Source organism: Centropristis striata, chromosome 11, assembly GCF_030273125.1.
Source record: "Centropristis striata isolate RG_2023a ecotype Rhode Island chromosome 11, C.striata_1.0, whole genome shotgun sequence".
In the NCBI taxonomy this organism is placed as follows: Eukaryota; Metazoa; Chordata; class Actinopteri; order Perciformes; family Serranidae; genus Centropristis; species Centropristis striata.
This window is the reverse complement of record NC_081527.1, coordinates 26,182,378-26,209,080: the sequence shown is the minus strand read 5'-3', so window position 1 is coordinate 26,209,080 and position 26,703 is coordinate 26,182,378. Positions and strand designations below refer to the sequence as shown.

General features: G+C 36.8%; 1 protein-coding gene across 1 annotated transcript in view; it reads right to left on the bottom strand.

The window, feature by feature from the left end:
• Positions 1 to 639: 639 nt before the first annotated feature.
• Positions 640 to 26,703, bottom strand: part of LOC131980994 (HERV-H LTR-associating protein 1) — an 84,870-nt gene continuing 58,806 nt past the window's right edge. Inside the window, exons 3-17 of the mRNA XM_059345292.1 lie at positions 26,116 to 26,172; positions 24,381 to 24,461; positions 21,622 to 21,705; positions 17,342 to 17,425; positions 17,185 to 17,268; positions 17,033 to 17,089; positions 15,850 to 15,930; positions 14,811 to 14,843; positions 14,612 to 14,701; positions 13,738 to 14,002; positions 13,062 to 13,522; positions 12,713 to 12,799; positions 6,995 to 7,151; positions 5,708 to 5,790; positions 640 to 942 (exon numbers count right to left, since the gene is read on the bottom strand). Coding sequence (XP_059201275.1) covers positions 899 to 942; positions 5,708 to 5,790; positions 6,995 to 7,151; positions 12,713 to 12,799; positions 13,062 to 13,522; positions 13,738 to 14,002; positions 14,612 to 14,701; positions 14,811 to 14,843; positions 15,850 to 15,930; positions 17,033 to 17,089; positions 17,185 to 17,268; positions 17,342 to 17,425; positions 21,622 to 21,705; positions 24,381 to 24,461; positions 26,116 to 26,172 — 1,748 coding nt within the window. The 3' untranslated portion in view covers positions 640 to 898. The remainder of the gene's footprint in view (positions 943 to 5,707; positions 5,791 to 6,994; positions 7,152 to 12,712; positions 12,800 to 13,061; positions 13,523 to 13,737; positions 14,003 to 14,611; positions 14,702 to 14,810; positions 14,844 to 15,849; positions 15,931 to 17,032; positions 17,090 to 17,184; positions 17,269 to 17,341; positions 17,426 to 21,621; positions 21,706 to 24,380; positions 24,462 to 26,115; positions 26,173 to 26,703) is intronic.

Genomic DNA, 26,703 nt, shown 5'->3' with positions numbered 1-26,703 from the left:
CCTTTTTGACAGATTCCAGACTGTTTTCCAAACCTTCAAAAACATTTGAAAAGTTGGTTTTTAAATATGATTTTCATAAATAGTCCATGATGAGAGTGTTTCAATGTCAGGATTCCAGATTTTGGTGTCAGGTAGTCGTACATTTAGTCTTCTTGGCCCTAAAAACTATGGAATGCCATTTGAGTCTATATTAAATAAATACATAAATGAATACAAATTTGTATTAAATAAATAAATATGCCTATATATCTTTAAATAAATAAATAGAGCAATAAATGTATAAATGCATGTTAATCAACATGTATATATATGTTTATTAACATGCATTTATATATACATATATACATACACATTCATATAAAGTATAGAAATGCATCCATGTAGTTTAATATAACTTTTAAAAAATTATAATAAAAATATTAAATTTATCTCTAAAATAAATAAACAATAGTCCTTTAAACATCAATTTCTTAATAAAAACCTGGTTAATTATTTATTTTTTAACTATATTGACTTTTGATGGTTTTTCTATTTATATTTATTTATTGCCTGATTAATTTATTTCATAGCCATATTTATTTATTTTGTGGGAATATTTATTCATTTATTTATCCATTTATTATTGACTTAAATGGCATGCCATACCGAACACTAAATCACACCACCACGTAGATTATGGTGATAAATACCAAAAATATGGCAGATATGTAAAAAGTCATGTGAAAACTTGTGGCGTGAAAAATTTGAAATTCCATCCAGAGTCAGAAAAATCACCAGATTGTGTTTCCACACATCCTCCAGATGTTCCAGAAGTTTACTCAGCTGTAGGCGTTTGTAGTTTCAGTCACTTCCTGTGATGATGATGAACAGCTCTTTGTTTCTCTCTGCCTCACTTTGGTCATAGTTTACTGCACATCTTTGTCAGGCATCTCTGTTTGAGATCTGTGGAGGGAGGAAAGGAGAGGAGGAGAGGAGAGGAGAGGAGAGGAGAAGGAGAGGAGAGGAGAGGAGAGGAGAAGGAGAGGAGAGGAGAGGAGAGGAGAGGAGAGGAGAGGAGAGGAGAGGAGAGGAGAGGAGGGTTAAAGACACGTTCTTCTGTCAGCTGATAAATCAATATCAAAATAAAAGCTTGTACAGTGTTTAGTGAGTGGTGAGAACTATTTTAACTGCCACTTTGAAGTTGAGTTAAACTCTTTAATTAGTCATAGTAAACATTTAATAACCACCTGCTGCAGAAACATGAACCTGCTGAATCACCTCAGTGATCAAAGTGAATGAAACAGGCAGAAGAGACAGAAACCTGCTGTGTCAGCAGCTTCACCATAACTTTGTCTTTTAGTTTTAGTTTTAATTTTGTTGTGATTTTTTGTTTTCAAATTCAGTTGTTAGATTTAATTCGTTTTTAGAGTGTGTTTGCTAGTTTTAATTGGTTTTTGTTTTTCGGAAATGGTTAGTTTTAGATTAGTTTGTATTAGTTTTAGGTTTTTTGTAATGGGGTATTTGTTGGGTGCTTGATTAAAAAAAGTCACAATACATATTTCTTTTATATCCTTTGTCCAAACCATCTCAGCCCCAATAAGGTTAGGGTTAGGGTTAGTACACCAGAGCTAGAGTCTTGAATCGATCAGCCACCGGTAGCCAGTGGAGGGAGGGAGGAGGGTGTTGTGTGTGAAAATTTGGGAAGATTGAAAACCAACCAAGCAGCTGCGTTCTGGATGAGCTGCAGAGGGCTTTGGCAGCCAGAGACTGCCCACATTCTTGTGGATGTGACCCATTCAGCTGACAGAACATTAAATGCCAATTATTGACAGTTTGTTAATCCTATCAAGCAAATGTGCAAAACATTCACTCTTTCCAGTATCTTAAATGTAATGTCTTAATTTTTATGATTGTAAATCCAGCAGGTGATCTTTAGGTCTGTTTCAAACAATAGAAGACATTTGAAGACGTTAATTTGGGCTCCAGGAAATCATAACAGGCCTTTTCATTATTTTACAACATTTTTTTAGAATACATGATTACTCAAATATATGGTGGAAAATAAAAACAAGTGTTTTTTTTTTTTTTTTTTTTTTAACTCTAGACAGATCTGAATATTAATGTTAAAACTTAGTGATCATGAATCTGGTTAGAATTTTAAAGAGAATGGGCCTCATTCACCAATATCTTCTTAAGAATCTTCTTAGATTCTTTCATAAGTCCTTCTTAGGAAGATTTCTAAGAAGACCCTTCGCCAGATTCATCAACGTGTTCTTAAGCCGCTGAATTGTTCGCAGCCGTGTTCTTAAATTGATGAATGCCATCTCCTCGTAAGTTGAGTGCGCGTGCCAGGTGAGTCTAATTAACATAGGATTAGCATAGGTAACCACCCATTAATGCCCATAAAACCCATAAAAAGGACTGCAGGGCCGTGTGTAGACGCCACACAGAGGAAACAGCAACAGAATGCCTAGAGCAAAGCGTAAAACCGTTGGAGCACAGGTTAAAAATAAAAAATAAAAATAAAAATTAGCAGCCTTAGTGCAGGTTGCAACAACACAACCAATTTATTTTCTGGAATAATACCTTGAAACCACAATATGTAACTGGCCGTAGAGGCCAAACTGGTCAGAGAATTGGACTGTGATTACTTTATCAAGGACTTTTCCTCGAAGAAGGCCTGTAAAAAGCCGGTGGTTTAGGTGAGTAGTTTCTAGGACTGTAGCCGGTATCTGAGTCGGCATCCGAGTGCCGTGTTCGGTCGGACGGTCGGTCTGAACACATTAACGCGATTTAGTGCATTTGTTTATTACCATTACAATATGACTCCCCCATGGCATGAGCTGTATTTGTGTGTGTAAGTGCTTCTGTGTGCACCGGCCAGCGCGAGGGAGAGAGAGTATTAATGGGACACTCTGGGTGCGCTGGTTGATAGTTTTTTGTAGGTGGTTACCTATATTTTAATTAATACTACAAGGGCTGGCTATTTGAGCGTTCTGTCTCTCCCATAATATATGTATCGTCCTCTACATGGCAGGTGCCAAACTAAACAGACCTAAACTGACAGTAATGTGTGGTTGTGTGTGCCGGTGTTATGTGCGTAATGGAAAGAGCGCCGTTGCACGCGCACATAATGCTTATGTAGACAGGGGCTCGTGGTCATGATAATCCGTCTATGTGTATATCGTCCTGTACGTGACAGGTGCCAAACAAAACAGACCTAAAATGACAGTTATTTTGTGTGGTTGTGTGTTGGCCGGTGTTGTTATGTACGTAAAGGGACGAGCGCCTTTGCGCGCACACTTTCCGTGTGTAGGCAGGGGCCCGTGGCAAGTTTTTGTCCAGAGGTTGTGGACTGAGGGGTTGCAACCTTGGCTTGATTTTATTTATTTTTTATCACAGATGAAGTCCCGCAGAGCCAATTTGCAACAGAACCAGAACGGACAGAGCCTCCTGCTGCAGTAATATAAATATGCCATTGTTTTGTAGGTCGTGGAGAAATGCCACCTATAAATAGGGTGGTATCACTAACGGACAGCATGATTTCCAATTTACTTGATTCATGTTAAAGCTTTGACACATCTAATTTAATTAAAATGAAAAATGAAAAAAAAAATGAAATGAATAAATAAATACATAAATATGACGGAAATGTCACTGTAATGTATTTTATTGAACTTATCAAAAGAAGACAACACAACCAGGCCAACATGTCAGCACTGAAGTGTGCTTAAGAGTACTCCTGAGTGTTCGTAGGATTTGTTCTTACCTAAGAAAAATCCTGGATAAGAACAAAATTCATGAATGCCACAATCTTCGTAAAATCTTCGTAAGTAGGACTTAAGAACAAATTTGTTCTTAAGAACGGTTCGTGAATGAGGCCCATTGTTCTTTGGTTTACATCTTGATGCAGATCTTAATACCGTATTTCCTCAAATAGTAGCCGGAGCTTCTATTAATAAAAAATCAGTTTGGGACCCGGCTAATAATAGGGGCAGGCTATTATTTGAAGGAGGCTTATTTGACCGACACTTTTTAGAGTGTTTTACACAGCGCATTGTAGCCAGTTACCCGGATGTCGGCCATATTGGAAGCACTTGGATGTAAACAAACAATGAACAGCTGAATGTTCATTTGAAGCAGGATTTAAAATGTCTAAACTACTAAAAAGCCCAGAAGAAAGTGTGTAAACGGCTGGTTCAGAACAGCCAGAGTCTTTAGTTAAAAACTGGTTCCAACCAGTATAATGACCATTAATATCTGGGAATTGTCAGACAGTAAAGGCATTGTAATTTAAATAGAAACAAGTATAGATTGTATCCTTTTAAGGTTAAAAAGTAGGCTTAGCAGCGTGCTTGTGCCCATGCATGGGCTGTGACATTTGAATTAAATGATCTTACACACAGACAGAGAACTGAGGGCTCCATTGGACTCGGGACACCTTTCATTCAGCAGCCTCCAGATTGACAAAGTTCTGTCTCCGCTGTATTTAGGCAGTGTTCTGATTGATTGATAATAAAGAAATTGTTTTTTAATCCACTCTTCTCACTCAGAGGGGTGGTAAATTTACACCACACTTTATCAAAAATAAAAGCTTTGGTGTGTGCAGCTCTGCAGTGATCTCTTTGAGCTGATTTATTTTACTCACTGCTGCTTCATGTCAATATCGAATCAAAGCCTCGAAAAACTGAGTCTAAAAATACACACTGAGGACTAATTAGAGCCAGAGGGAGGCTGATATGACAGCGTGTGAGTCCTCTCTGTGGCCGGGCGGCGGGATCAGCTCTGGATGATCGGCCTGTCAGAAGCTGTGAGAGAGGCGGCTCTCCTCGCGACCCCTCGAGCCCATTACCTCAGAGGATTGATGGCGAGGCTCGGAGCCTCCTGCAGAGCTGCTGCTCCTAATGAGCTCTGATACGACTCCCAGTAACACGGCTGACACGGCCCTATCAGTGCAGGTGAAGGATGAAGCGCGCTCCCCAATTATTTCTGATTCACACTCTCACAACTCTGTTTGTAGTCGACTGTGTTTCAAAAGCACCGACGTGACTTCCACTCAAAAAAATGGACACCACTTCAAGATGTTTTTGACATTTTTAAAGCAGCGAAACAACAAATTAACCTGCGTGTTGAACATGTTTCTCCTGCTCGACAAGTATCTCGTCTGTTCCATTTATCTGTGTGTTACTCTGCAGAATATCTCTACTAAATAGATTCAGACATGAAGCAAGGAGGATGTGACTTTGTGGTGTGTATCCATATTCTTGTGGCAACATTTGTTTTGAAACAGAACTCCTGAACTTTTAAGCTTCGAGTGTTGTTTTTTGTTTGTTTATAACTTCCGCCAAGGAGGTCATGGCTTGGTTTATCTGTTTGTTTGTTATCAGGACTTGAAAAAACTTGGTTGATCACGGCTGTGGCATTCACCTAAGCGAGTTCTCACTCAATTAATGGCTTATCTTTGTTACTTATCTTGTTATCTGGAGCAATGTCACTTTTGCATAAGCTACTATTTATGTGTTAATGTTAAGTCGTTTGGCACTAAAAATGGACAGAGGAGTACCTACAGTAATAAATATACAGATACATTTCCTGACTTGAAGTTCATTGATCTGTGAAGTCAGAAAAGCAGGAGTCTGGCAGCTGATGAGGATTTCCTCTGACAGCGATTTCAGTTTGTCACCTGTGCTGCTATGGATCGATGGTACCTTCCTCTACAGTCACTTACTTCTGGAGAAGGAGACCCTCCTGACGCGCCGACACACCTCAGACGTGTGTTTTTCGTACCAGAGGTGGCTGTCGTCACAGTACCTGCGGGACAAGAACATTACTGAAGGGAGCCGACATCATCAGCTCGACGCTAATACAGTTCAGAACCTGCAGGCAAAATATGTTTTTATGCATTGGTAAATGTAGAGATTTTGGGCTGTTTGGTGCAGCAAAGGTTTGCTTTGTCGGGGCGTCCCGGTGGCACACCTGGTAGAGCACGTCCCATAGAGGCATTGTCCTCGTAAGTGAGCGGCCCGGGTTTGAATCCGACTCGGAGCCCTTTCCCGCATGTCTTCCCCTCTGTCTCTATCAATAAAGCCCAAAAATGGCCAAAAAATATCTTTAAAATATATATATATAAAATATAAATATTTTATCTGAAGGGCCTTTCGTTTAGACGGTGACGGCGTTTTTGGGGCTTAAAAACGCAAAAATGTGCCTCCAGCCTCCAGAGTGTAAAACTTAGATCCTCTCCTCCGTAGCGTGTCGTCTACACTGACAAGACACAAAACTCTGATCTGATCTGCTCACGTCACGTATGTGTTTACGTCGCATCCATGCTCCAGGACAGGAAATAAAGAAACATGTGGATTACTTCCATGGTGGGACCTTCAAGCTGCTCTGGCAGCTCTAATAAACTTACAGGAGTCTTTCCACCAAATGTCGAGGATATGTACAGATAGAATTAGTGAACAGAGAAGGATCTGGAATTACCTCTATCACATTTTGGATGCAGCGATTGGTGGGAGGAGCCAGACGACTTTGGAGGAGACCTGGGAGATCTAGTGGATGGTGGAGAACTTTGTGGAAGGAGTAGCTGATGAAAATGCGTGGCGTGAAAACTTCCACATGTCCAAAGATGCTCTTATGGCTTTAAGTGATGCCGCCTGGCTGCATACCCAATCACATTCACACACTTTAGATCACCGTATCAGCAGATTTCCTCCTGGAAACACTCAATAAACCAGGAATAAAAAGTGAAGACGCGACGCCACTTTTGTGTCTTCTGTTCACATCGTTATCATGTAAACGGAGCCTTAGATTGTCTGTCCGTTTTCACTCTTCCGGATTTTCATGTTTCAATGTTTTGCTACAATTTTAAAATTTCCGGGTGAAACTGTCGGTGGAGGTTAATTAGTTTTAAGGTGTTTCTTATTTTTGTTCTGCTTCCTTCTTCCTCACTTCTTTAATTAATGAAAAGCCCCAATTGGCAGCAGAGTGAATGCAGCGCTGCAGCTGTGCAAACCTTTTCATGCGTGTCTTGTGGCTGAACGGTCTGCAGAGGCACTGGGAGAAGAACTTGCAGAGCTCCAGGACGCAGGGCTGCAGCTTGTGAGCGCTGACCGTGGTCATGCTGGCGGAGAGCGAGGCGTCGGGCAGCTCCGGCCTCCTCCAAGGACAACCTCTCAACAGACAGAGCGAGAGGTCACGTCAGTCACAGGCAAGATCACAGAGCGCTTAATGACTCTGTTCGCTCTGCCAAACAAATTAACAAGTTAATTATGAAGATAAAATATGATCACACAGGTAATTCTGCACATCAAATAATAAAACAAAGATATTATAATTAACCTCTGAGAGCCCACAGAGGTGATTTGGAGACCTACAGCCAGAGAATAAATCACTCTCACACCCATCCTTCAAATCCTCTCATTGTATTCATTTTGCATAATGTCATTTTAGTGCTTAAATTGCAATTACAGGAATCACTGGAGTAGCATTCGAATCGTAATTAATGCATTGCAGGTACACAGGCTTCTTATTACCATAAAAATACATATTAAAACCTGAATTTAAATGATATGCATATTCTACAGTTATTTGTTCATTTCGCAATCTATATTGTGCAGCTATCCAGAGCAGGATCATGTTGCAAAGCAAAGAAAAGAGATCCTTGATGCTTGATGTAAATTCATTAGTGTCAGTGCAGCATGAGCTCCCTTACAGAAAATAATCAGATGTGATTTTGTAACATTTCACAGGTGAACACACTAATTAAACATGTACCATGTGAGTCGATAATGCATAAAAAATGATGTTTCACATGAGATCGATTCAAATGTCTGAGAATGTAATTACACTTACACTTCCAATTTTGTCCATGGCAAGAAAGCACAAGCCAAACTCATGTTTTAACACCTTAAAGGAATAGTTCTGAGCTTCTGAAGTCGGGCTGAATGAGGCTTTAAATGTATTTAATAGCCATGTTTCCACTAGGGAGAAAAGTGTCCACCAGGAAAGTCTGAGGCCACACCCTCTCTAAAGTCCTCTCACTCTGCGTGTTTCAACTAAGTTAGCCCCCAGAGGGATTTGACGTATGGTTTTCGCCGTCACTAACTGTGCACAACGTCAGCAGCTGAAAGCAGCATGGCTAATTATGCACAGAGTCTCCGCTGATCATAAACATACTGATTGTGAATTAACGGCATCGCTAACTGTGCACAGAGTGTCTGGTGCTTGTTGTAAACAAACAGAGATCACTAAGTGAACACCTCCTGCAGCAGCAGCACATACACACTGTACTGCTACAGAGCTAACTGTTAGCCTGTTAGCACATACACACTGTACTGCTACAGAGCTAACTGTTAGCCTGTTAGCACATACACACTGTACTGCTACAGAGCTCACTGTTTGCCTGTTAGCACATACACACTGTACTGCTACAGAGCTAACTGTTAGCCTGTTAGCACATACACACTGTACTGCTACAGAGCTATCTGTTAGCCTGTTAGCACATACACATTGTACTGCTACAGAGCTAACTGTTAGCCTGTTAGCACATACACACTGTACTGCTACAGAGCTAACTGTTATCCTGTTAGCACATACACACTGTACTGCTACAGAGCTAACTGTAGCTTACTGTAGCTAACTGCAGCTAACGGCGGCTCTTCATAACGAACCGTCCTCCGGCTCGTTAAGAAGAGTAAGAAGGAGTCACTGGATTTGTCTCCAGAGGCTTTCTTGAAAAATAGTCCTAAGGGGGATGAAAAAGTTGTTAAATTTTGCAAAAAAGTCGCAAAGTTAAGTATTTTTACAAATGGTGCATGTCGTTGTCGTGTAGAGCAGCTATTCTCAACCTTGGGGTCCCGACCCCAATTGTGGTCGCGAGATGATTTCTGGGGGTCGCCAAATCATTTTGGAAAAAATATAAATGCACAAAATATTGATATTGATATGTGATGTATATGTTTATATTTATGTTAAGGTCATCTCATAATTACCAGTTTTTTGACTTACAATTCGCATTCAAAATGTTTTTTTAAGCACTGTGAAAACCCTATGTCATAAATTCAAATTTAACCCTCTGAAGTCCACAAAAGCACAGGCACATGACTTGATGACATCACGCTGTAAAACCTTCAGCAGTGTGTTTCCTGCCGTCAGCTTCCCTCTAAAGTTATGGTTTCTCCATACTCCATGCCAGTTTGTTTTTAATGATGATAGGCCAAGTAAAATGGAGATAAGGTCAAATATATTATATATATATATATATATATATATATATATATATATATATATATATATATATATATATATATATATATATATATAATACAATATAGAGCAATATAGAACAAGATGTTCTCCTGGTTTTACCTCTCCGCTGTGTCCAATGTCAGCTGGGATCGCTCAAGCACCCGAGCGACCTGAGTTTGAATAATCGGTTAAGGATAGTGAATGAATATTTATTTGATTTTCATTGAATTTGCTATATGCTGCCTTTCACCTCAAGTCACCTTGAAAACCTGCAGCATACTTTCAGTTTTTTACAAGACAAAACCAGCAGAACGTCAACATGAAGGGATCTGCAGTCTGCATACACCTCAGCCATGTAGGCAAGATGAACCAAAGTGTGTGATAGAATCCTAGTCTTCTATGAAACGCCTTTAGACTGTCACACACACACACACACACACACACACACACAATGCAGCAATGTGCAGCTGGATCACAAACGCTCATTTTACTGCACACTAATGACTCGGTGACAAATTGCACAGGATGCTCCGGCCTTCTGCTTGTTGCTAGGCAGAAGTCAGTGGGGGAGCTGCTGCAGCCTCTACTGTGAGATGTTACTGCCATCTAGTGCTCCTGCTGAGTACCTTCTGTGTTCACTGGTGATTATTTAATTGAATATTCACAATTATATATACTATGTGGTTCATAAGTTTAAGATTCAGTTTCAGCACACACACTGAAACAGGAAGCAGTGAATTTTTCCTCAGCATTTAACCCATCCTTTACAAACACACCATGATTAGTAGCAGTGGGCAGCAGATTTCTGCGCCAGGGAGCAGTGGGGGGTTATGTACCTTGCTCAAGGGCACCTCAGTCCTTGACCTGTCAGTCCTGGGATTCAAACCCGACGGTTACAAGCCCGATTGCTAACCTCAAGGCTACGCACTGCTCATTATGATTTTGCTCATTAAGTTATCAAAAATAGTGCTCTCTTTGTTGCAAGAGTGCTTATTAAGGACACTTTACTAGTTGTAAAAAAAAAAAGAAAAAAGCCACACATATGTCATGGATCCAAATACAGGACCAATAAAGTAATCAATAAAATGGAATAAAATCTTACAAATTGTGTGTCAGAAATATAATTTAGATGCTTATTTTGGGCTTTAATTTGCTATGGATATTGATTTTAATGTTCATTTCATGCTGCATGTTTCGTGGTCTGTCTTGGTTTGTATAATCGTTTTAAATATATTGCTCAAGTTCTCACTTTAACATGTTATAGCGTTGGATTTATTTATTTATGTTTTTTACTTTATAAGTGAAATGAATGCACCTAAAATTGATAGATGATTGAGTTCTCTTAAGAAAAAAAACTAATGTGAAATATATGTTTTTATTGTTTTTTTAATTAACATAAATGCATCTGTTCATGCTTTATTAATACAATTTATTTTATCAACCTTGTTTTTGTTCATCATTAACAACATTAATGATGTTTCTAAATTCCTTAGGTTCACATTGCTCTTCATTTCAAGTGTTCTATAATGAAATAATTAAGTGTACCTCTTTGATTGTGAAGCAAAATTCATTTGTGTTTTTCTTCCTGGTTATGCAACAGTCTTTTTTCCCTTCCTACAGGCTCACTGATCATGTAGCGGACAGATAAGCGCAGAATATTTGGCCTTAATTTGGTTTTAACCTTTAGAGCTTAAAACCATCAAAGCTTTAACATATCGCCTGCGTTACCATAGAGACTATCTTTGCCTCCTGCATGGCTCCCTCTCTCCTTCCCCGGCTCTAACACACACACACACACACACACACACACATACACACACACGCACACACACACACACACACACACACACACACACATACACACACACACACACCTTTCCCTGGGCTGAAATTGAATCAACATTCGCTGGTGTTTCAAGAAATGACAGTGAATGGATGTGATGTGATTACAGTTGTTTTCTGAGAGCAGGTCAGCTGTCGGAGTAGAAATGTTGCTGCACAGTAGAGCAACATCATGACTGCAGCTAACAGGCTAACAGCTAACAGACACAGCTAATATTTTTCAGGAATACTCAAATCTGTGTGGGATGTCTCTTACATGGCATTATTTCATCATGTTGCTACTTTAAGTTGCTCAATCCAAATACTGTTTAAAAGAAGTGGATGTAGCCTCTGCTTTTTAAAAGTTAAGCCGATGTGGAAGTCTCTAAACTTGCATTCTTTCTAATGGCCAGCAGAGGGCGACTCCGCTGGTTGCAAAAAAAGCTTCTATTATTGATCAGGAATACTAAAACCTGTTTTTGATGTCTTTTAACCCTCTATGGTACGGTGTTGCTCTGAGGCAACCATTTTTGGCCTGTTAAATTTCTACAATGCATGTTTTTGAGTGAAGCGATACTTTAAAAAAGAGGGAAGAGTATAGGGAACCAATAGCAATGCTTTAATTTGTCACATGACCCCCAGGAGGCCATATTGAAACCCTATTTTGCAGACTTTTCCAAAGGAAACAGCTTTGCCATTTTGCACCACAAAAAATCACTGAAAACGTAATTTCCTGGCCCTTTACAATCTGGAAACAAATATATTCCTACTGATAGGTGAGTAATCCTTCATTTTTGATAGTTTCATGCACTTATATACTGTTCAAGACATTCATTTCAATGGGTCGTTGGTTCAATGGTTTCTTTTTGATGTTAAAATTAATTTAAAAAACGTCCTTTTTCACTTGTGCACCGTTATGATGCTATGTTGCCAATGGACAACAAACCCCAAAAACTTCCACAAAAAAAAAGAATTATAAAATTTCTTCAGATAAATAATCTGAAGAAATGTTATAATTTTTTTTCTTTTATTTAATCTATTTTAAGACAAAAAAACACTCCGATTTTTTTTTCCTAACTGGCATCAATGCGTACCATAGAGGGTTAAGTTGCATTTTTGCAGTCTCTTTCATTAATGATCATGCTGTTTTACATTCTCTTGAAAATGGAGCAAATCACAGTGACCATGTCCTCAAAGAAAAGGTTTTACACCTCACGGTGGGGCCCGCAGAGCTGACTGGGCATATAAGGCATATAAGGGGTTTTCTTTTAACCACTGACTATCATCTTTCAAACCAGATAGTCATCTGAACCAAGTAGTTTTAGTTGATTATTCCAAATGTATAAAAGAAGCAGGCTGAAAAGTAAGACAAAATTAGCATCCCAATTAATATTGCAGTTGTTTACCAAGCTAGTGTTATCTGGTACGCTCCGACCTTTTATCCAGATGTGGTCACTTCTGGCTCCCAAAAAAAAGACCAGAATGGAAACGACCAAAATGCCAAACTCGGGTTCAAAAATTAATTTGGAATATCCCCTTTAATTTAAGCATTTTATCAAACACCTGTATTGCCTCACTCTTGTACACTCTTGTGCATTTTGCCAGGTAATAAAATAATATTGATTTAATTTATATGAAACATGCTGAACTGAGGAATCCTTACCTGCTTTTTCTGTTTCCTCAGACATGCTGGATGTTGTAGTTCTCCTGCTAAGAGGCACTGTAGTCCTTCTCGGCACAGTAGGTCCCGCTGTGGGACGGACAGGTGAAAGTCTTGTGGGATGAACTGTGGAAGTCGTGTGCGGGGGCGTTGTACTTGGCTGATGTGGAGCTGCGGTTAGCCGGGTCGGACTAATAACTGAGAATGTCATGGGTTTTGTTGACATTGTGGTTAGTTGGGTTGTACCTGTGGTTGATGGAGCCATTACTGTGGATGATGCAGCTCTTAATGTAGTTGGTGGAGCTCTAACTGTGGTTGGTCGGGCCATTAATGTGGATGATGAAGCTCTAACCGTGGTTGGTCGAGCTGCCAATGTGGTTGACGGTGCTCTTACTGTGGTTGGCTGAGCTCTTTCTGTGGTTGGCGGAGATCTTTCTGTGGTTGGCGGGGCTCTTTCTGTGGTTGGTGGAGCTCTTTCTGTGGTTGGTGGGGCTCTTTCTGTGGTTGGTGGGGCTCTTTCTGTGGTTGGTGGAGCTCTTTCTGTGGTTGGTGGAGCTCTTTCTGTGGTTGGTGGAGCTCTTTCTGTGGTTGGTGGAGCTCCTACTGTGGTTGATCGAGCTCTTTCTGTGGTTGGTGGAGCTCTTTCTGTGGTTGGCGGAGCTCTTTCTGTGGTTGGCGGAGCTCTTTCTGTGGTTGGTGGAGCTCCTACTGTGGTTGATTGAGCTCTTTCTGTGGTTGGTGGAGCTCTTTCTGTGGTTGGTGGAGCTCTTAATGTAGTTGATCGAGCACTGTCCGTGGTTGGCGGAGCTCTTTCTGTTGTTGGGGGAACTCTAACTGTAGTTGGTGGAACTCTTACTGTGGTTGATGGAACTCTCACTGTGGTTGGCTGAGCTCTAATTGTGGTTGATGGAGCTTTTTCTGTGTTTGATGGAGTTCCTACTGTTGTTGATGGAGCTCTTATTGTGGTTGGCAGACCTCTTACTGTAGTTAATGGAACTCTTACTGCAGTTGGCTCCATTATTTCTGACGTTTGAGCTGGTTCAGTTGTCGTTGATGCAGTGGTGACCTGCAGGATGGTGGTTGGCTGCATTGAGATGATTGATTGTGAACTTGTTGTTTTTTTTGTAGCTGTCGTCATTTCTTCTGTTGTTACTCTCTGCGTCGTCCCCAGTCTTTGCGTTGTAGTATGTCTTTGTGGCGTGATGGTTGCAGGCTGTGGAGATGTTGCTGGCGGTAGGGCAGTGGTGATCTTGGCTGTTGTAGCTGCTGTTTCATCCATAGTTGGTGGCGAAACTAATGAATCAAACAGATGAGACAAGAAGATATCACTGCAAGCTAAATCTTTTATTTCTGAATTCTCATGGAAGAAATTTTGGTAAAGTTTCTTCAGGTCTTTACTATTGTAAAATATTCCAAATAATTGTTCAGTGAATTTTCTTGGGAAGAACAATACAATTTGTACCTATAATAGATAAAATTATATAGCAATTATAATTATAGCAAATTTTACAATCAATATATAATGGACATTTGCATTTGTATGATTAGTACTAAATGGCATTGTTAATTTTCTTTTCCCTGATAATATTAGGAAAATTTTACTCATTTACAGACGTACAGTAAAGTATTATTATTATTATTATTAGTATTTTCAGTAGCACATTGATTGAGATCTTGAAGTTTTCAGGCCTATTTTTTAAAGTCTATAACAGGACATAATTTATAGTGTATTTCTAACATACATACAACATATCAGTTTATTCCTGTTTACAACTTTTAAAAGTTGTTCCGGAAAGTATTTAAAACTATTTCGCAGTTTGCAGGTATCAGACTGAGCTGCATGAGTCAAAACTTAAAATTAAATGAACCCAACATGAACATTGGCCTCCTGCAGAGACTCACCATGTGCGGTAGAATGGACTCTGCTGGTTAACATGGAGCTCATCCCAGATGGAGAGATGTGACTCAGATTCGTGGGCAGTTGGTGCCATTCTGAGGATGAAAATAGATGATTGGAAACAAGAATTAAATGGCACTTGAGGCATCTTGAAAAGGACAACAGATGCTTGAATGAGCTTTTTAAAAGTGCTGAGTTACTTACCGACAGGAAGTCTGAAGGAGGAGACATTAGCTACTTGAAAAGGAAGAAGAAGTGAAATCAACAAAAGGCCACCAAGGTCCTTGAAAAAGAAGTCGACATCTTTTTAAATTCTCAGAGACTGGTTTTGTTGCATCAGCTTTGTAAACTCAGTCATTCCCCTATTTATCCATTATTCTCCTATTTATTTATGTATTAGCTTTCTTCATCTATACTACAAAAACATGATGCTTATCAAGTATTTTCTTCTTATATGTAGCAATATTATCTTAATTACATTGTTTTGAGTAAAATGTACCTACTTTATGTGCTTATTTAATTATCTTATTGTTTTTAGGATTGATATTGTGAGCTTTTTCATGCTTTTCAAGGTATTCAACTGTTAAATATGATGAGTTGTTCCCTAAAACATTGGCTCAAATTGAGAGTTTTAGTTGCATGTAGGTTGAATGATATTTTCAAAGAATTTTCTACCACCAAAACATGCTCATCTCAAGTATTGCTAGCTTATTTTAATGTCACTACAGTTGGGCTATTCAAGCCACAATTGCTCAAAATAAGTATATTTGCATTTATTTCATCATTGTTTTTTTTTCCTGTGCCTGGATATTTTTACTTTTTTAAAGAATTCAAGATAAGATTAATAATAACAAGATAAATTAAAGCTGCAAGCAGCGATGAACTGGCCCGAGCAGAGTGACCTGACGATTATTTGTTTTTTTACCAAAATAAAAAAAACTTTATATTTAGAAGTATTAGATAATTTATCTTGTTTTAAGAGTTAATTTCTTATTTTAAGCGTTCAACTTGCTTATTTCTAGATTTAATAATCTTAAATTTAATAAATCTTGTCAAGGTAAATTATCTGTCCATGCAGCAAGATCATTTCCCTCAGATTTACTGTTTTTATCTTGTTTTTAGACTAAACACCTTTTTTGCAGTGTGGGTTTATACATTCACATCCTGAGTGGATGCTGCCACCTGGTGGTTGCGCTGCTATGATCAATGAAACCCAAAGCATCAGTGTGTAATGTAAACAAACCTCTGTGAGGTCCTTCGACGATGGTCTGGTTGAAGAGCGGTGTGATGGCGCCGACCTCCCACAGCTCTGGCACCTCTCTGCCTGGACAGAACACACACATCATGTTCACACACTGACTCTCAGAGGTGGGATTTTAACTGGAACATATCCAATATATGCATGTACTTTACTGTAGTATGTAGTATTTATTTATTTTTTTGGGGGGGGGGGGGGGGGGGGGGGTCTTCATTGCATATTGTTCCTAAATTTGATTTTACTTTTGATTAAATTGATTCAACTTTTTATATTTTTTTACTTGTTTCATTGTAAATACCTTTCGGTAACACTTTATATTAGGGAACATATATTCAACATGAATTAGTTCCTTATTAGCATGCAAATAAGTAACATATTGGCTCTAAATTAGTTATTATTAATTAGTTATTAATGCCTTATTCTGCATGGCCTTATTATACAACCAGTGAGACATTAACTACCACCTGCCATTTTTCAAAACATATGTAGACGTTCAGGAAGAACTTGGGACGCTCAAAGTGAAGTCGGATCAATGATAGGTATTCAGTCCAGTCCACCTCTGCTGTCACTATGCTGGAACAGGTGTCAGTTAATTCTGTTGATTGCTTTGATCTGATTGCCTTTGATCTTTGATGTGATTACAGTTACAGATACACACACACACACACACATGCGCGAAACACGCACACTCCTCACACATGCATACACATGCTTCAAACACACACACACACACGCACACACACACACACACACACACACACACAGGTAACTTTATGTGATTTTAATCACACACACATACACACACATACAGGTAACTTTATGCGATTTTCGCTACACACACACAAATGCGCGCGTAAGCGCGCACACTCCTCCAGAAACACGTTTCACACACTCACTCACACACACACACACACACACACACACACACACACACACACATTTTGAGGTTAAAGGGCATAGTTTGAAATCTCTGAAGAATCTCATCATAGTGTGCACACGCCGGCAGTAGCCCCCGTGGCCCTTTCAGAATTTCCCCAGAGGAAATTTTCTAATTTTCTAGAGGACGAAGAAGAAATCCACAGTATCCGAGCACTGGTCCCTACACCTATTGCTGTAGGGACCAGTGCTCGGTGCGATTGCTCCGAGGCCCTAACTAGACTTTCCTTACCCATTTTGCCAGCCATCACACAGATGTAAATACAGTCAGAGTTGTTCCTCTGGCTTACTGAGACACACAAACAGAAAACACACTGTGGGTATATCACAACAGGAAACATGTGATCAAAATATACGACAGGTTTTTATTTCACATCCACCCACCTGATAATATGGAAGCAGATTTAAAGAGCTCGTGAAGGTAACTTGTTGAGTTTCCCATCACGTCCAACAGTATTGCGGTAAAGTCTATGAAAAAAAAAAAATCAGGTTAGGGAGATTTTTATCTGAAACATTAAATTTGAACATTGAATGAACTTACCTGTTAGATCGTTGGTCTCATTTGTGACACAGTAGCAGAATCTCCTCCTGAACTTGTTGCTTTCTATACTTCTGATGCTGGAAACTGCAAAACACACGGTGATGTTACAGCAGGAGTAGAAACATCAATTCAGAGAGTGTGTAATTCTGTATTTTTTTCCCACATCTTTAATTTGTACTGTTTTTAACTCAGGAATACACAATAAACTGAACCTATATAAACATATCATATACATAAAAAGCAACGGGGTTGCGTTTGTGTCCTAATTATGCAATCAAACAGAATATGTTGGAGAGCAAAACTACTAAGGCTGATGAATAGAGAGGAGTCTACATCTTTCAGGTATCAGCTACAGGATTCAGCTCACAGCAAAGACACTTTGTTACATCAAAAGTTTTTGATCCACAGTTATTTAATCGCAATTTCTTTTGTTTTCAAATCTATTCTTTAATTGCAGAGTTGACCATTTTGCTCTCAAACCTATTCTGTTTAACTGCATAATAAAGACACAAACATATTTTATTCTTATTTTAGGTCCTTAGTTTACAGGTGTTTTGAGGTCCTTGTCTCCTTTCACAATATGCCTCCTTATCAGTTTATATGTTAAAAGCTAATGTAACTGTGTATCCCAAATAGGGACACTCAGACCCTAAAGTACATAAATGTCTCATTGGAATCCATTAAAACATTTTTTTACAACATCACATCATTGATTCTATCATATTTATCCAGACTGAGCCAATGTCTCCTGCTTTTCTGGTTTCCACAGCAGTGGCATCATTTAAAGGGTTCAAATTCTAGAAATTAATGAATATTTGATAGCTATGATTTGGGCAAAAGTTGGTTGAAAAATATAACTCTTTTTAACTCTAATAATATTAATATATAGTATTTTATAGCAGTTTTTTAAATGGATACATTTAGTAACAAGTGGGAGTTTTTTAAGGGGTGCACAAGTGTTAAACATATTTTATTCTTATTTTAGGTCCTTGGTTTACAGGTGTTTTTGAGGACCTTCTCTTCCTTCACAATATACCTCTTTATCAGTTTATAGATTATGAAACTCATCAATATAAGACAAAACATCAACAATTAGTCAAGACAAAGCTACGTTACCAACATGAAATTAATGGCAAACAATAAAATTATTTGTATCATTTTTGTGTGAGTTGCTTTCCTCAATTGTCTTCTAGCTTTTAGGGGTTCAAAAATATTGGGTCTTTTTCAATGTATGTTTGTTCAAAAGGAGTAATAAATAAGTGAAAGATTAGAGTCAAGCTGCAGGCTGTTCTGTTCATTCTACATGTTTGATGTGTGGAGCTGTCCATGGTGCTGATCATGATGTGTGGAGCTGTCCATGGTGCTGATCACAGTGATGGCTTGTATATATATATATAGATGGCTTGTATATATATATATATATATATATATATATATATACAAGCCATCACTGTGATTTTTTGCATTTATTTTTTGTAAAAATCCTTTTTCTCACTGTTAAATGTTCTAAACACCATATCTCTAACAGAAATATACTGTTATATATAGTGGTAAAATCTTCAATTTATGCAGCATTTATAAAGTATTTTCTGGTCAATTATAAGGTGAGACTGCACAACTTTACCATTTTTATGAATAATAAGCTGCACTATCGGGTCATGAATAATTCAGATTGACTAAACCAAATTTCGAGCTGCATCACTAAAATACACAGCATATCATTTCATGGCAGACATTTATAAACCTACATAATAAGGAAATATTAAAATACACTGTTCTGCCATACAATTGACCAGAAAATACTTTATAAATGCTGCATAAATTAAAGATTTTACCACTAAATATTACAGTATATTTCTGTTAGAGATATGGTGTTTAGAACATTTAACAGTGAGAAAAACGATTTTTACAAAAAATGAATGCAAAAAATCATTTTTCCATGGTGCTGATCATGATGTGTGGAGCTATCCATGGTGCTGATCATGATGTGTGGAGCTGTCCGTGGTGCTGATCATGCTACGTCACTATGTCGCTGCTTTAGTGACTTTATTTTACATCAATAACTGACCTCAGGAATCAGACTGTTTGTTGATGAATCGTCAGGTTTAATATCATGGTGAGACTGCACAACTTTACCATTTTTATGAATAATAAGCTGCACTATCAGGTCATGAATAATTCAGATTGACTAAACCAAATTTCGAGCTGCATCACTAAAATACACAGCATATCATTTCATGGCAGACATTTATAAACCTACGTAATAAGGAAATATTAAAATATGAATCCACTGTCGCAATTAAAAGTCAGAGGGGAAAAAACAGGACTTTGAATGGATGATTATCACAGCTGTGCTCTGTCACTTCAATATTGTGCATGGTGGTGGTGATGAACATATATAATATTATAATATATAATGTAATTAATTGGCATTGTATCCTAAGTCACAATTGGAATGGTGCAATGACCAAATAACTGAAAGGCAGGATATTTATAAACTCTCAAAAAAAACAACTGTTGTTTTTACAATAAAAAAACAGCAGCTCTGGTTGCCAGAACTTTACCGTAATAAATACGGGGCAACTTTTTCTAATATTTCGGTAAAATCATATTAGCACTGTTGATTTCATGTTTAAGATTGCCATTTTATTCCATATGAATAAATGTTTTTCCGTCAAAAGAAACGCTGTTCTGCCTTACAATTGACCAGAAAACACTTTATAATGCCGCATAAATTCAATATTTTACCACTAAATATTACAATATATTTATGTTAGAGATATGGTGTTTAGAACATTTAACAGTGAGAAAAAGTATTTTTACAAAAAATGAATGCAAAAAATCACAGTGATGGCTTGTATATATATATATATATATATTACAGTATATTTTTGTTACAAACATGGTGCCAGAGTATTTGACAGCGGAGTAATGTATTCTTCAAAAAGAAAATGTAAAAAATATTGTTTTGGCTGATATATACATTTACGTCTTTTACTGTCATGCTTTAACAGTTTTTCACTGTAAAATCTACAGACATTTTTTACAGTGTAGTTCTCTGGTGCTGCAAAGATGTCCCGGCCTAGAAAAAATATTCAGCAGACTTAGGCAGAAATTATTGTTTGTAAAGAATATAGAAATAAATCAATCACATTATTTTCATAGTGAACATTTTTTACAGGTCATGTCTCCTGGTACTTGGTCTGAGGATCAGGACTTAAGGATTTTTTAATCAGCACCAATAACGTGAGAACATGTGTGATCCTTTACTGCTGGGACAGCGGATTAACCCTCTGGAGTCTCCAAAAGCTCCAGATCCTGACTTCTTCATCACCTCCAGACTAGAAAACAAAGCAGCGTGGAGCCCTACTGTAAATTTACCTCTAAAGTTCTGGCTGTAAACTCCATGAGGCCAGTTTCAGTTTGATGATGATATACCAAGTAAAACTGGAGACAAGCTCAAATAGATTTAGTATCAAATGATAGAACTGGATGGAACCCACTTATATGTTAGATTTGACACCTTTGGTCACATTTGACACATTTAAAATTCTTTATTGAGCATGATAGTGTTTTGAAAGTTAAATAAAAGATTCAAAATCACATTTTATGTTGGACTAAAGGACTAAAAAAGACACATTATGACTAAAAAAAGACACAAAATGACTAAAAAAAAGAGACAAAAAACACAACATGACTAAAAAAAGACACAAAATGACCAAAAAAAGACACAAAATAACAAAAAAAGACACAAAATGATTGACTGACAAAGACACAAAATGAACAAAATTGTTAGGCTAAACACACAAGACACAAATAAAATCGAGTCCCACTAGAATAAAAACCAGAGTTGATGACAGGATCACACACAGTCACAAGATCACATTTATGTTGGTTTTTCTTTGTTACTTTTTGGTTTAAAATGTTCATCTAGTAAGTCAGAATAAAAAAATCAATTATTATTAGGTCATATAGGTGAGGTTGTGCTGAAAAAATATATACCAACATGGCATTTAAACATTTTTAAATGGTGTATACAGGCAGGATGAAAAGGATTCCAAAATGGATAAAATAGCCCAAAACTCCATCGAGTTAAATACGGTGAGGAGTGCAGTTACACATCCAAACCACCAGAGAGCACTGCTGACAAACTGATATTTAATAAAGAGAAGACTCCAGTGATGCTGACTTATCTCAGTACATGGCATGTAACAATATATTAGGATCAAATACAAAGTATGATGTAAATGTTTTAAAGTTTATATGAAGTAAATACTTACTGTTGTAGACCAACAGGGTGAGTTTATGCAGAGCCAGAGAGCTGTAGGACGTCACACTGAGGAGGGAGAAGAGCTGCCGGGAGCCTGCAGCACCACAAGAGACACACCAGGAACATGTCAGCCTCACAAACTAATGTTTTATTATAATGCATCTGCATCCAAGCAGGTTTAAATTATAGATACACTACTGATCAAAAGTTTTAGAACACACCAGCTTTTCCAGAATTTAATTGAAAATTATGCAGTTTAATGTCTCAGTGTACTCTGAAATTAATGCACATTTGCAACATTTAAAATTCTTTATTGAGCATGATAGTGTTTTGAAAGTAAAAAAAAGATTCAAAATCACATTTTATGTTGGACTTAAGGATTAAAAAAAAGACACAAAATGACCAAAAAAAGACACAAAATGACTAAAAAAAGAAACAAAATGACCAAAAAAAAGACACAAAATGTCTTACAAAGACATGAAAAGAATTCAAAAATGGACAAAATAGCCCAAGACTCCATAGAGTTAAGTTGTTAACCCATTTCTTGTTCCCTGAAAAAGGCCTACTTGTATAATTCTGAAATGTACATTATTTTTCAGTTTTGGTTAACCTTTCCTTTTTTTATTTACCTCTGGCAGTTCACCACTTACCTTTGTACCCTTTCAAGCTGTTCATTTGACTTGAACTGCTTGAATTTCAATAAAAAACTGGAAAAATTGGGGTGTTCTAAAACTTTTGACCAGTAGAATATGTTTGTTTAAGTCATGCATGATGTGGTGTTCAATAATAAAAGTGTCACTGAAGACTGGTCAGTATTAAACATGATTAAAGACTGCAGAAACACATCACTGAACATTAATCAGTGAATAAAAATTCACTTGTATCAGACTGAGTTGCACTGGGGTCATGGTCCAAACACCACGTCTGATGCTAATCAGTGCATAACTTATCCATCCCAACTCTAGTTAGCTAAACAGAAGACCAGAGAGGTCAAAATATGTTTATTAATGATAACGGAGATATTATGAGAATGTTTTAGAGGCAGAAAAAGAAAAAAATCTGTGCTGAGAGAACATCATGTCACATTTCTGTGCTTAAATCTAACTGTTTAATATTTTGTTTGTGTCAAAAGAGACAAATGGTTCCTGCTGTGCTCCACAATGTGACGAATCTGTAAAGAAAAATAAAACCTGTTGGTTTAAAGAGCGGAGACTCTAATATTACGGCTGTTTACATCACTCGTGTATTTTAATATAGATTTGTTTTTAAATAAAATACTGCCACGGTCTATTATTCTGTCTGTCTGGTGTCATTAACTGTTTATTTCTCACATATTTGGTTTGTACAAGGTGTTGAAGTACTTGTTTTCTTAATATCATATATGTTAAACATTTGAAACTGCGTAATTCAGAAAAGAGCACAGTTCAGGTTGGAAAGAGGTATGCGTGTACTCTTCAGTTTATAGACCACCTCACATGGAAGACTCCTCTGATCAGATCTCCTCTCAATCTTTCTGACTTTAAATCTTGCAGCAGCAAGATGACACATTTATGTCTCATTTATATGCTTAGTACAAAAACCTTTCAGGAGGCACTTAAAGTGATCAAGTTTAAACTAATGAAGTGATGAACTAATGATGTGTACAGCATGCTTATTTCTAGATTTAATGATCTTCATTCAAGAAATCTTGTCAAGGTAAATTATCTGTCCACACTGTAAAAAATGTTTGTAGAAATTACAGTAAAAAACTGTCAAATTGCATCAGAAATAGGTCGTAAAATTAAACATTGTACATCACCGTAGTAGATACTTTTAATTACTGTAAATCAAAGAACAGCACACAACTTTAAATTCTACCGCCATAAACTGTAGAAAACTGTAGTTTTGCTGTAAAACTATACATTTTTCATGTAAAGTTAATGGAGAAATACCATGATGACACACTTATCCTAAAAGTAATGGGATTATTCAGTATAAATTACAGTTTTTTTGCTGATATTTACATTTACATACGCTCACTGTATTTTTTACGGTGATGTTCTGGCAACCACAGCTGCCGGTATTTTACCGTAAATTAAACAGATTTTTTTTTACAGTGCATGCAGCAAGGTCATTTCCCTCAGATTTAGTGTTTTTATCTGGTTTTTAGACACAACTTTTTTGCAGTGAGGATGTCCTGGGTCCACCAAACAGCATTGGAAAAACACTGATTTGAATCACTTCATTCAGTGATTTTACTGGTTTTAATCAGCGAGTCTGTTTGATTTAGAGAGGAGGAGACTTCTGCTGATAATTCTGCTCTTGATGAAAACTTCCCGAACGATGAAAATTAATCCTAATTGGGAAGAACTGACTAAAATGGGGATGAAGAGAAGAATTCTAATGATCCCACGAGGCTTCACAATGTTAGCAAACTCTGTCTTTTGTAATTGTTTTGATTGATAGGACCCTAGTAGCAAATAATTACATATTGTGTATTTAACAGTGTTATTGTAACTACATTTTTCAGATAATAAAATTAAGAAAACCTTGTGACATCATGTTTTGTAGAAGAAAAGCCAAAGTATCTGCATATAAAGAAGACTAGAAGTAAGCGAGGAAGTGTTATTAGAGTGAAGTGCTCCTTTAAGTCTGACACGTCAGAAAGCTAAGCAGTCCTGCCTGCAGTTTGACCTCTACAGAAAAAAGACCTGTGGTTTAATCATGATGAACATGAAAGATTTACAGCTCAGAATTGATCTCCACATAAATGATGTTATGACAACGTACCCGATTGGCTTGTATTTATTAAAGTATTGACCAGAGGAGTGAGGTCGATGGCAGCCGGGTCGATGTGCTCTGCTGGGATCTCTGCGACATAAAAGCAGACAGTCAATGCAAGATTATTCTGGTTTTAATCTCTATTATGGAATTAGCAGCTTCAGCAAAATGTGGCTGCATTATTCACAGATGTAGTAAAAGCACAAAAAGGAAACAATTACCCAGAAGAATTAGTCCTTGAGGCAGAATGTAGAGTTATCCTCATATAATATATCTAAATTATATTAAATTATATCAGAATAAAATAAATATATATTAGATATATTCTGCCCTACAAAGCCTAACTGCAGTAATTACATTTTTGGGCAACATTGAGTTATAATTAAAAATGAACTCCTTTATGTCTCGTATTTCTTCACTGTGTTGAATAGTTACAACAAGAATAATATATATTATACGTTTATTTGATAAAGGAATTATTATCTAGATAGTCATTAAGTAAAAAAGTGAGATAAAATTATATTAAGATTAAAATTTAACATTACTTTATAAAATTAAGTCTAAAATACACAAATATTTGAATAAATTATTAAACACTTCTAAATACAGTTATAACGAAAATCAATTAGAAAATGTTTATTCACTGAAAATAAAATATAAAAGCTGAAAAAAGACGACAACATTGTAGTTACTTTACTCTGTTTCTGCATCACTATTAGAACCTTTTACATTAATGCAGTAACTGCATTTTGGGGTCAAAGGTCAAATAAATGATCATGATTTTTTAGCATAGAAATGACATCATCAATATATGTAGAAAACAGTGTCATATCACTGACCTACATATAACACATCTGGCTGGCAAGTTAAAAAAAGACAAAAAAAAAAAACTTTAAATAAGTTTTTCTCAGTTTGACCCTTTGTGTAGTTACTGTAGTTAGACTCTGTAAGGCAGTTTAGTCCTTATATATAATTAGTCACATTATTTTCTTAGCTGCTAGAAAATCACTTTAATTAAACTAAAAGGACAATTCGAGCAGAGGTTTCAGGACGAAATCTCGTTTTGAAAGGATTTTTTAACAATTTTTATTAATTATTTTTTACTTTCTTAAAATATGACAAATTCAACAGTTACCAGTCATTCTCTTTATTTTGATGCAAATCCAAATAAGGATGAAGAGGACACAATTTAAAAATATAAGTTTATCAAATAAACAGATTTCGAGGATTTTAGCGGTGCGTCGTGTAGTTTTTATAACTTTTTATTCCAATTTTTTCGTCATTTAAACTACTCTATGAAGTTGTGTCAAAGGCTTTAAGTAATACATTAAACACTGTACAATTATGTTTTATTCTTTCATGAGAACTATGTTAGTATGACAAAAACAAAATCAGATATCAGTTCAGATTTTAGAACTACTTCTATTATCTGTATGCAGTTTTAAAAATTAAATAACTGACATTACTACCAACTCACACTAATAAACTCATTAGGAACATTTTTAATTTTGTTAATGTAACTGTGTATCCCAAATAGAGACACTCAGACCCTAAAGTACATAAATGTCTCATTGGAAGCCATTAAAACATTTTTTAAAGCATCACATCATGGATTCTATCATATTTATCCAGATTGAGCCAATTTCTCATGCTTTTCTGGTTTCCACAGCAGTGGCATCATTTAAAGGGTTCAAATTCTAGAAATAAGCAATAATAAAGTAAATAATGAAGAAGTGAGAGTGACCTGTGGAGTCCAGCTCGTCTCTTCTGTGTCTCTCTTGCTGCCGTCTGTCTCTTAAAGCTGCAGGGAAATCAAATCAGTCATTATTATTTCCTTTTTTAAAGGCAAAAACTCATTTATTTGTTTTTAACTTTTAGCATTTTCTGCATTAATTATTCTTTCTGTGCCTTTATGTTTCATTTTTGCTCATTTATTTTTTTCTATTCTATCTATGGTTGGAACGCTGGAGGCTTCTTGTTATTAATGATTCTTTATTATTATTATTTCTAAACATTTTGATTACTATCTCCTTCCACATTTTTCGTCATAGAAACAGTCAGGTCCATTATGACATGTTTACATCCATTTATCTCTTTCATAACTTCAGAAATATTTATCATATTCAGATTTTTTTCTCCATTCAAATGAATGGGAAACATGACAAAAATGACATGACACTTTTTCATGCATCATGCATGCATTTGCTGGGATCTCTGCGACATAAAAGCAGACAGCAAAGTCAATGCAAGATTATTCTGGTTTTAATCTGAGTTATCCTCATATAATATATCTAAACTATATTAAATAATATCAGAATAAAATAAATATATA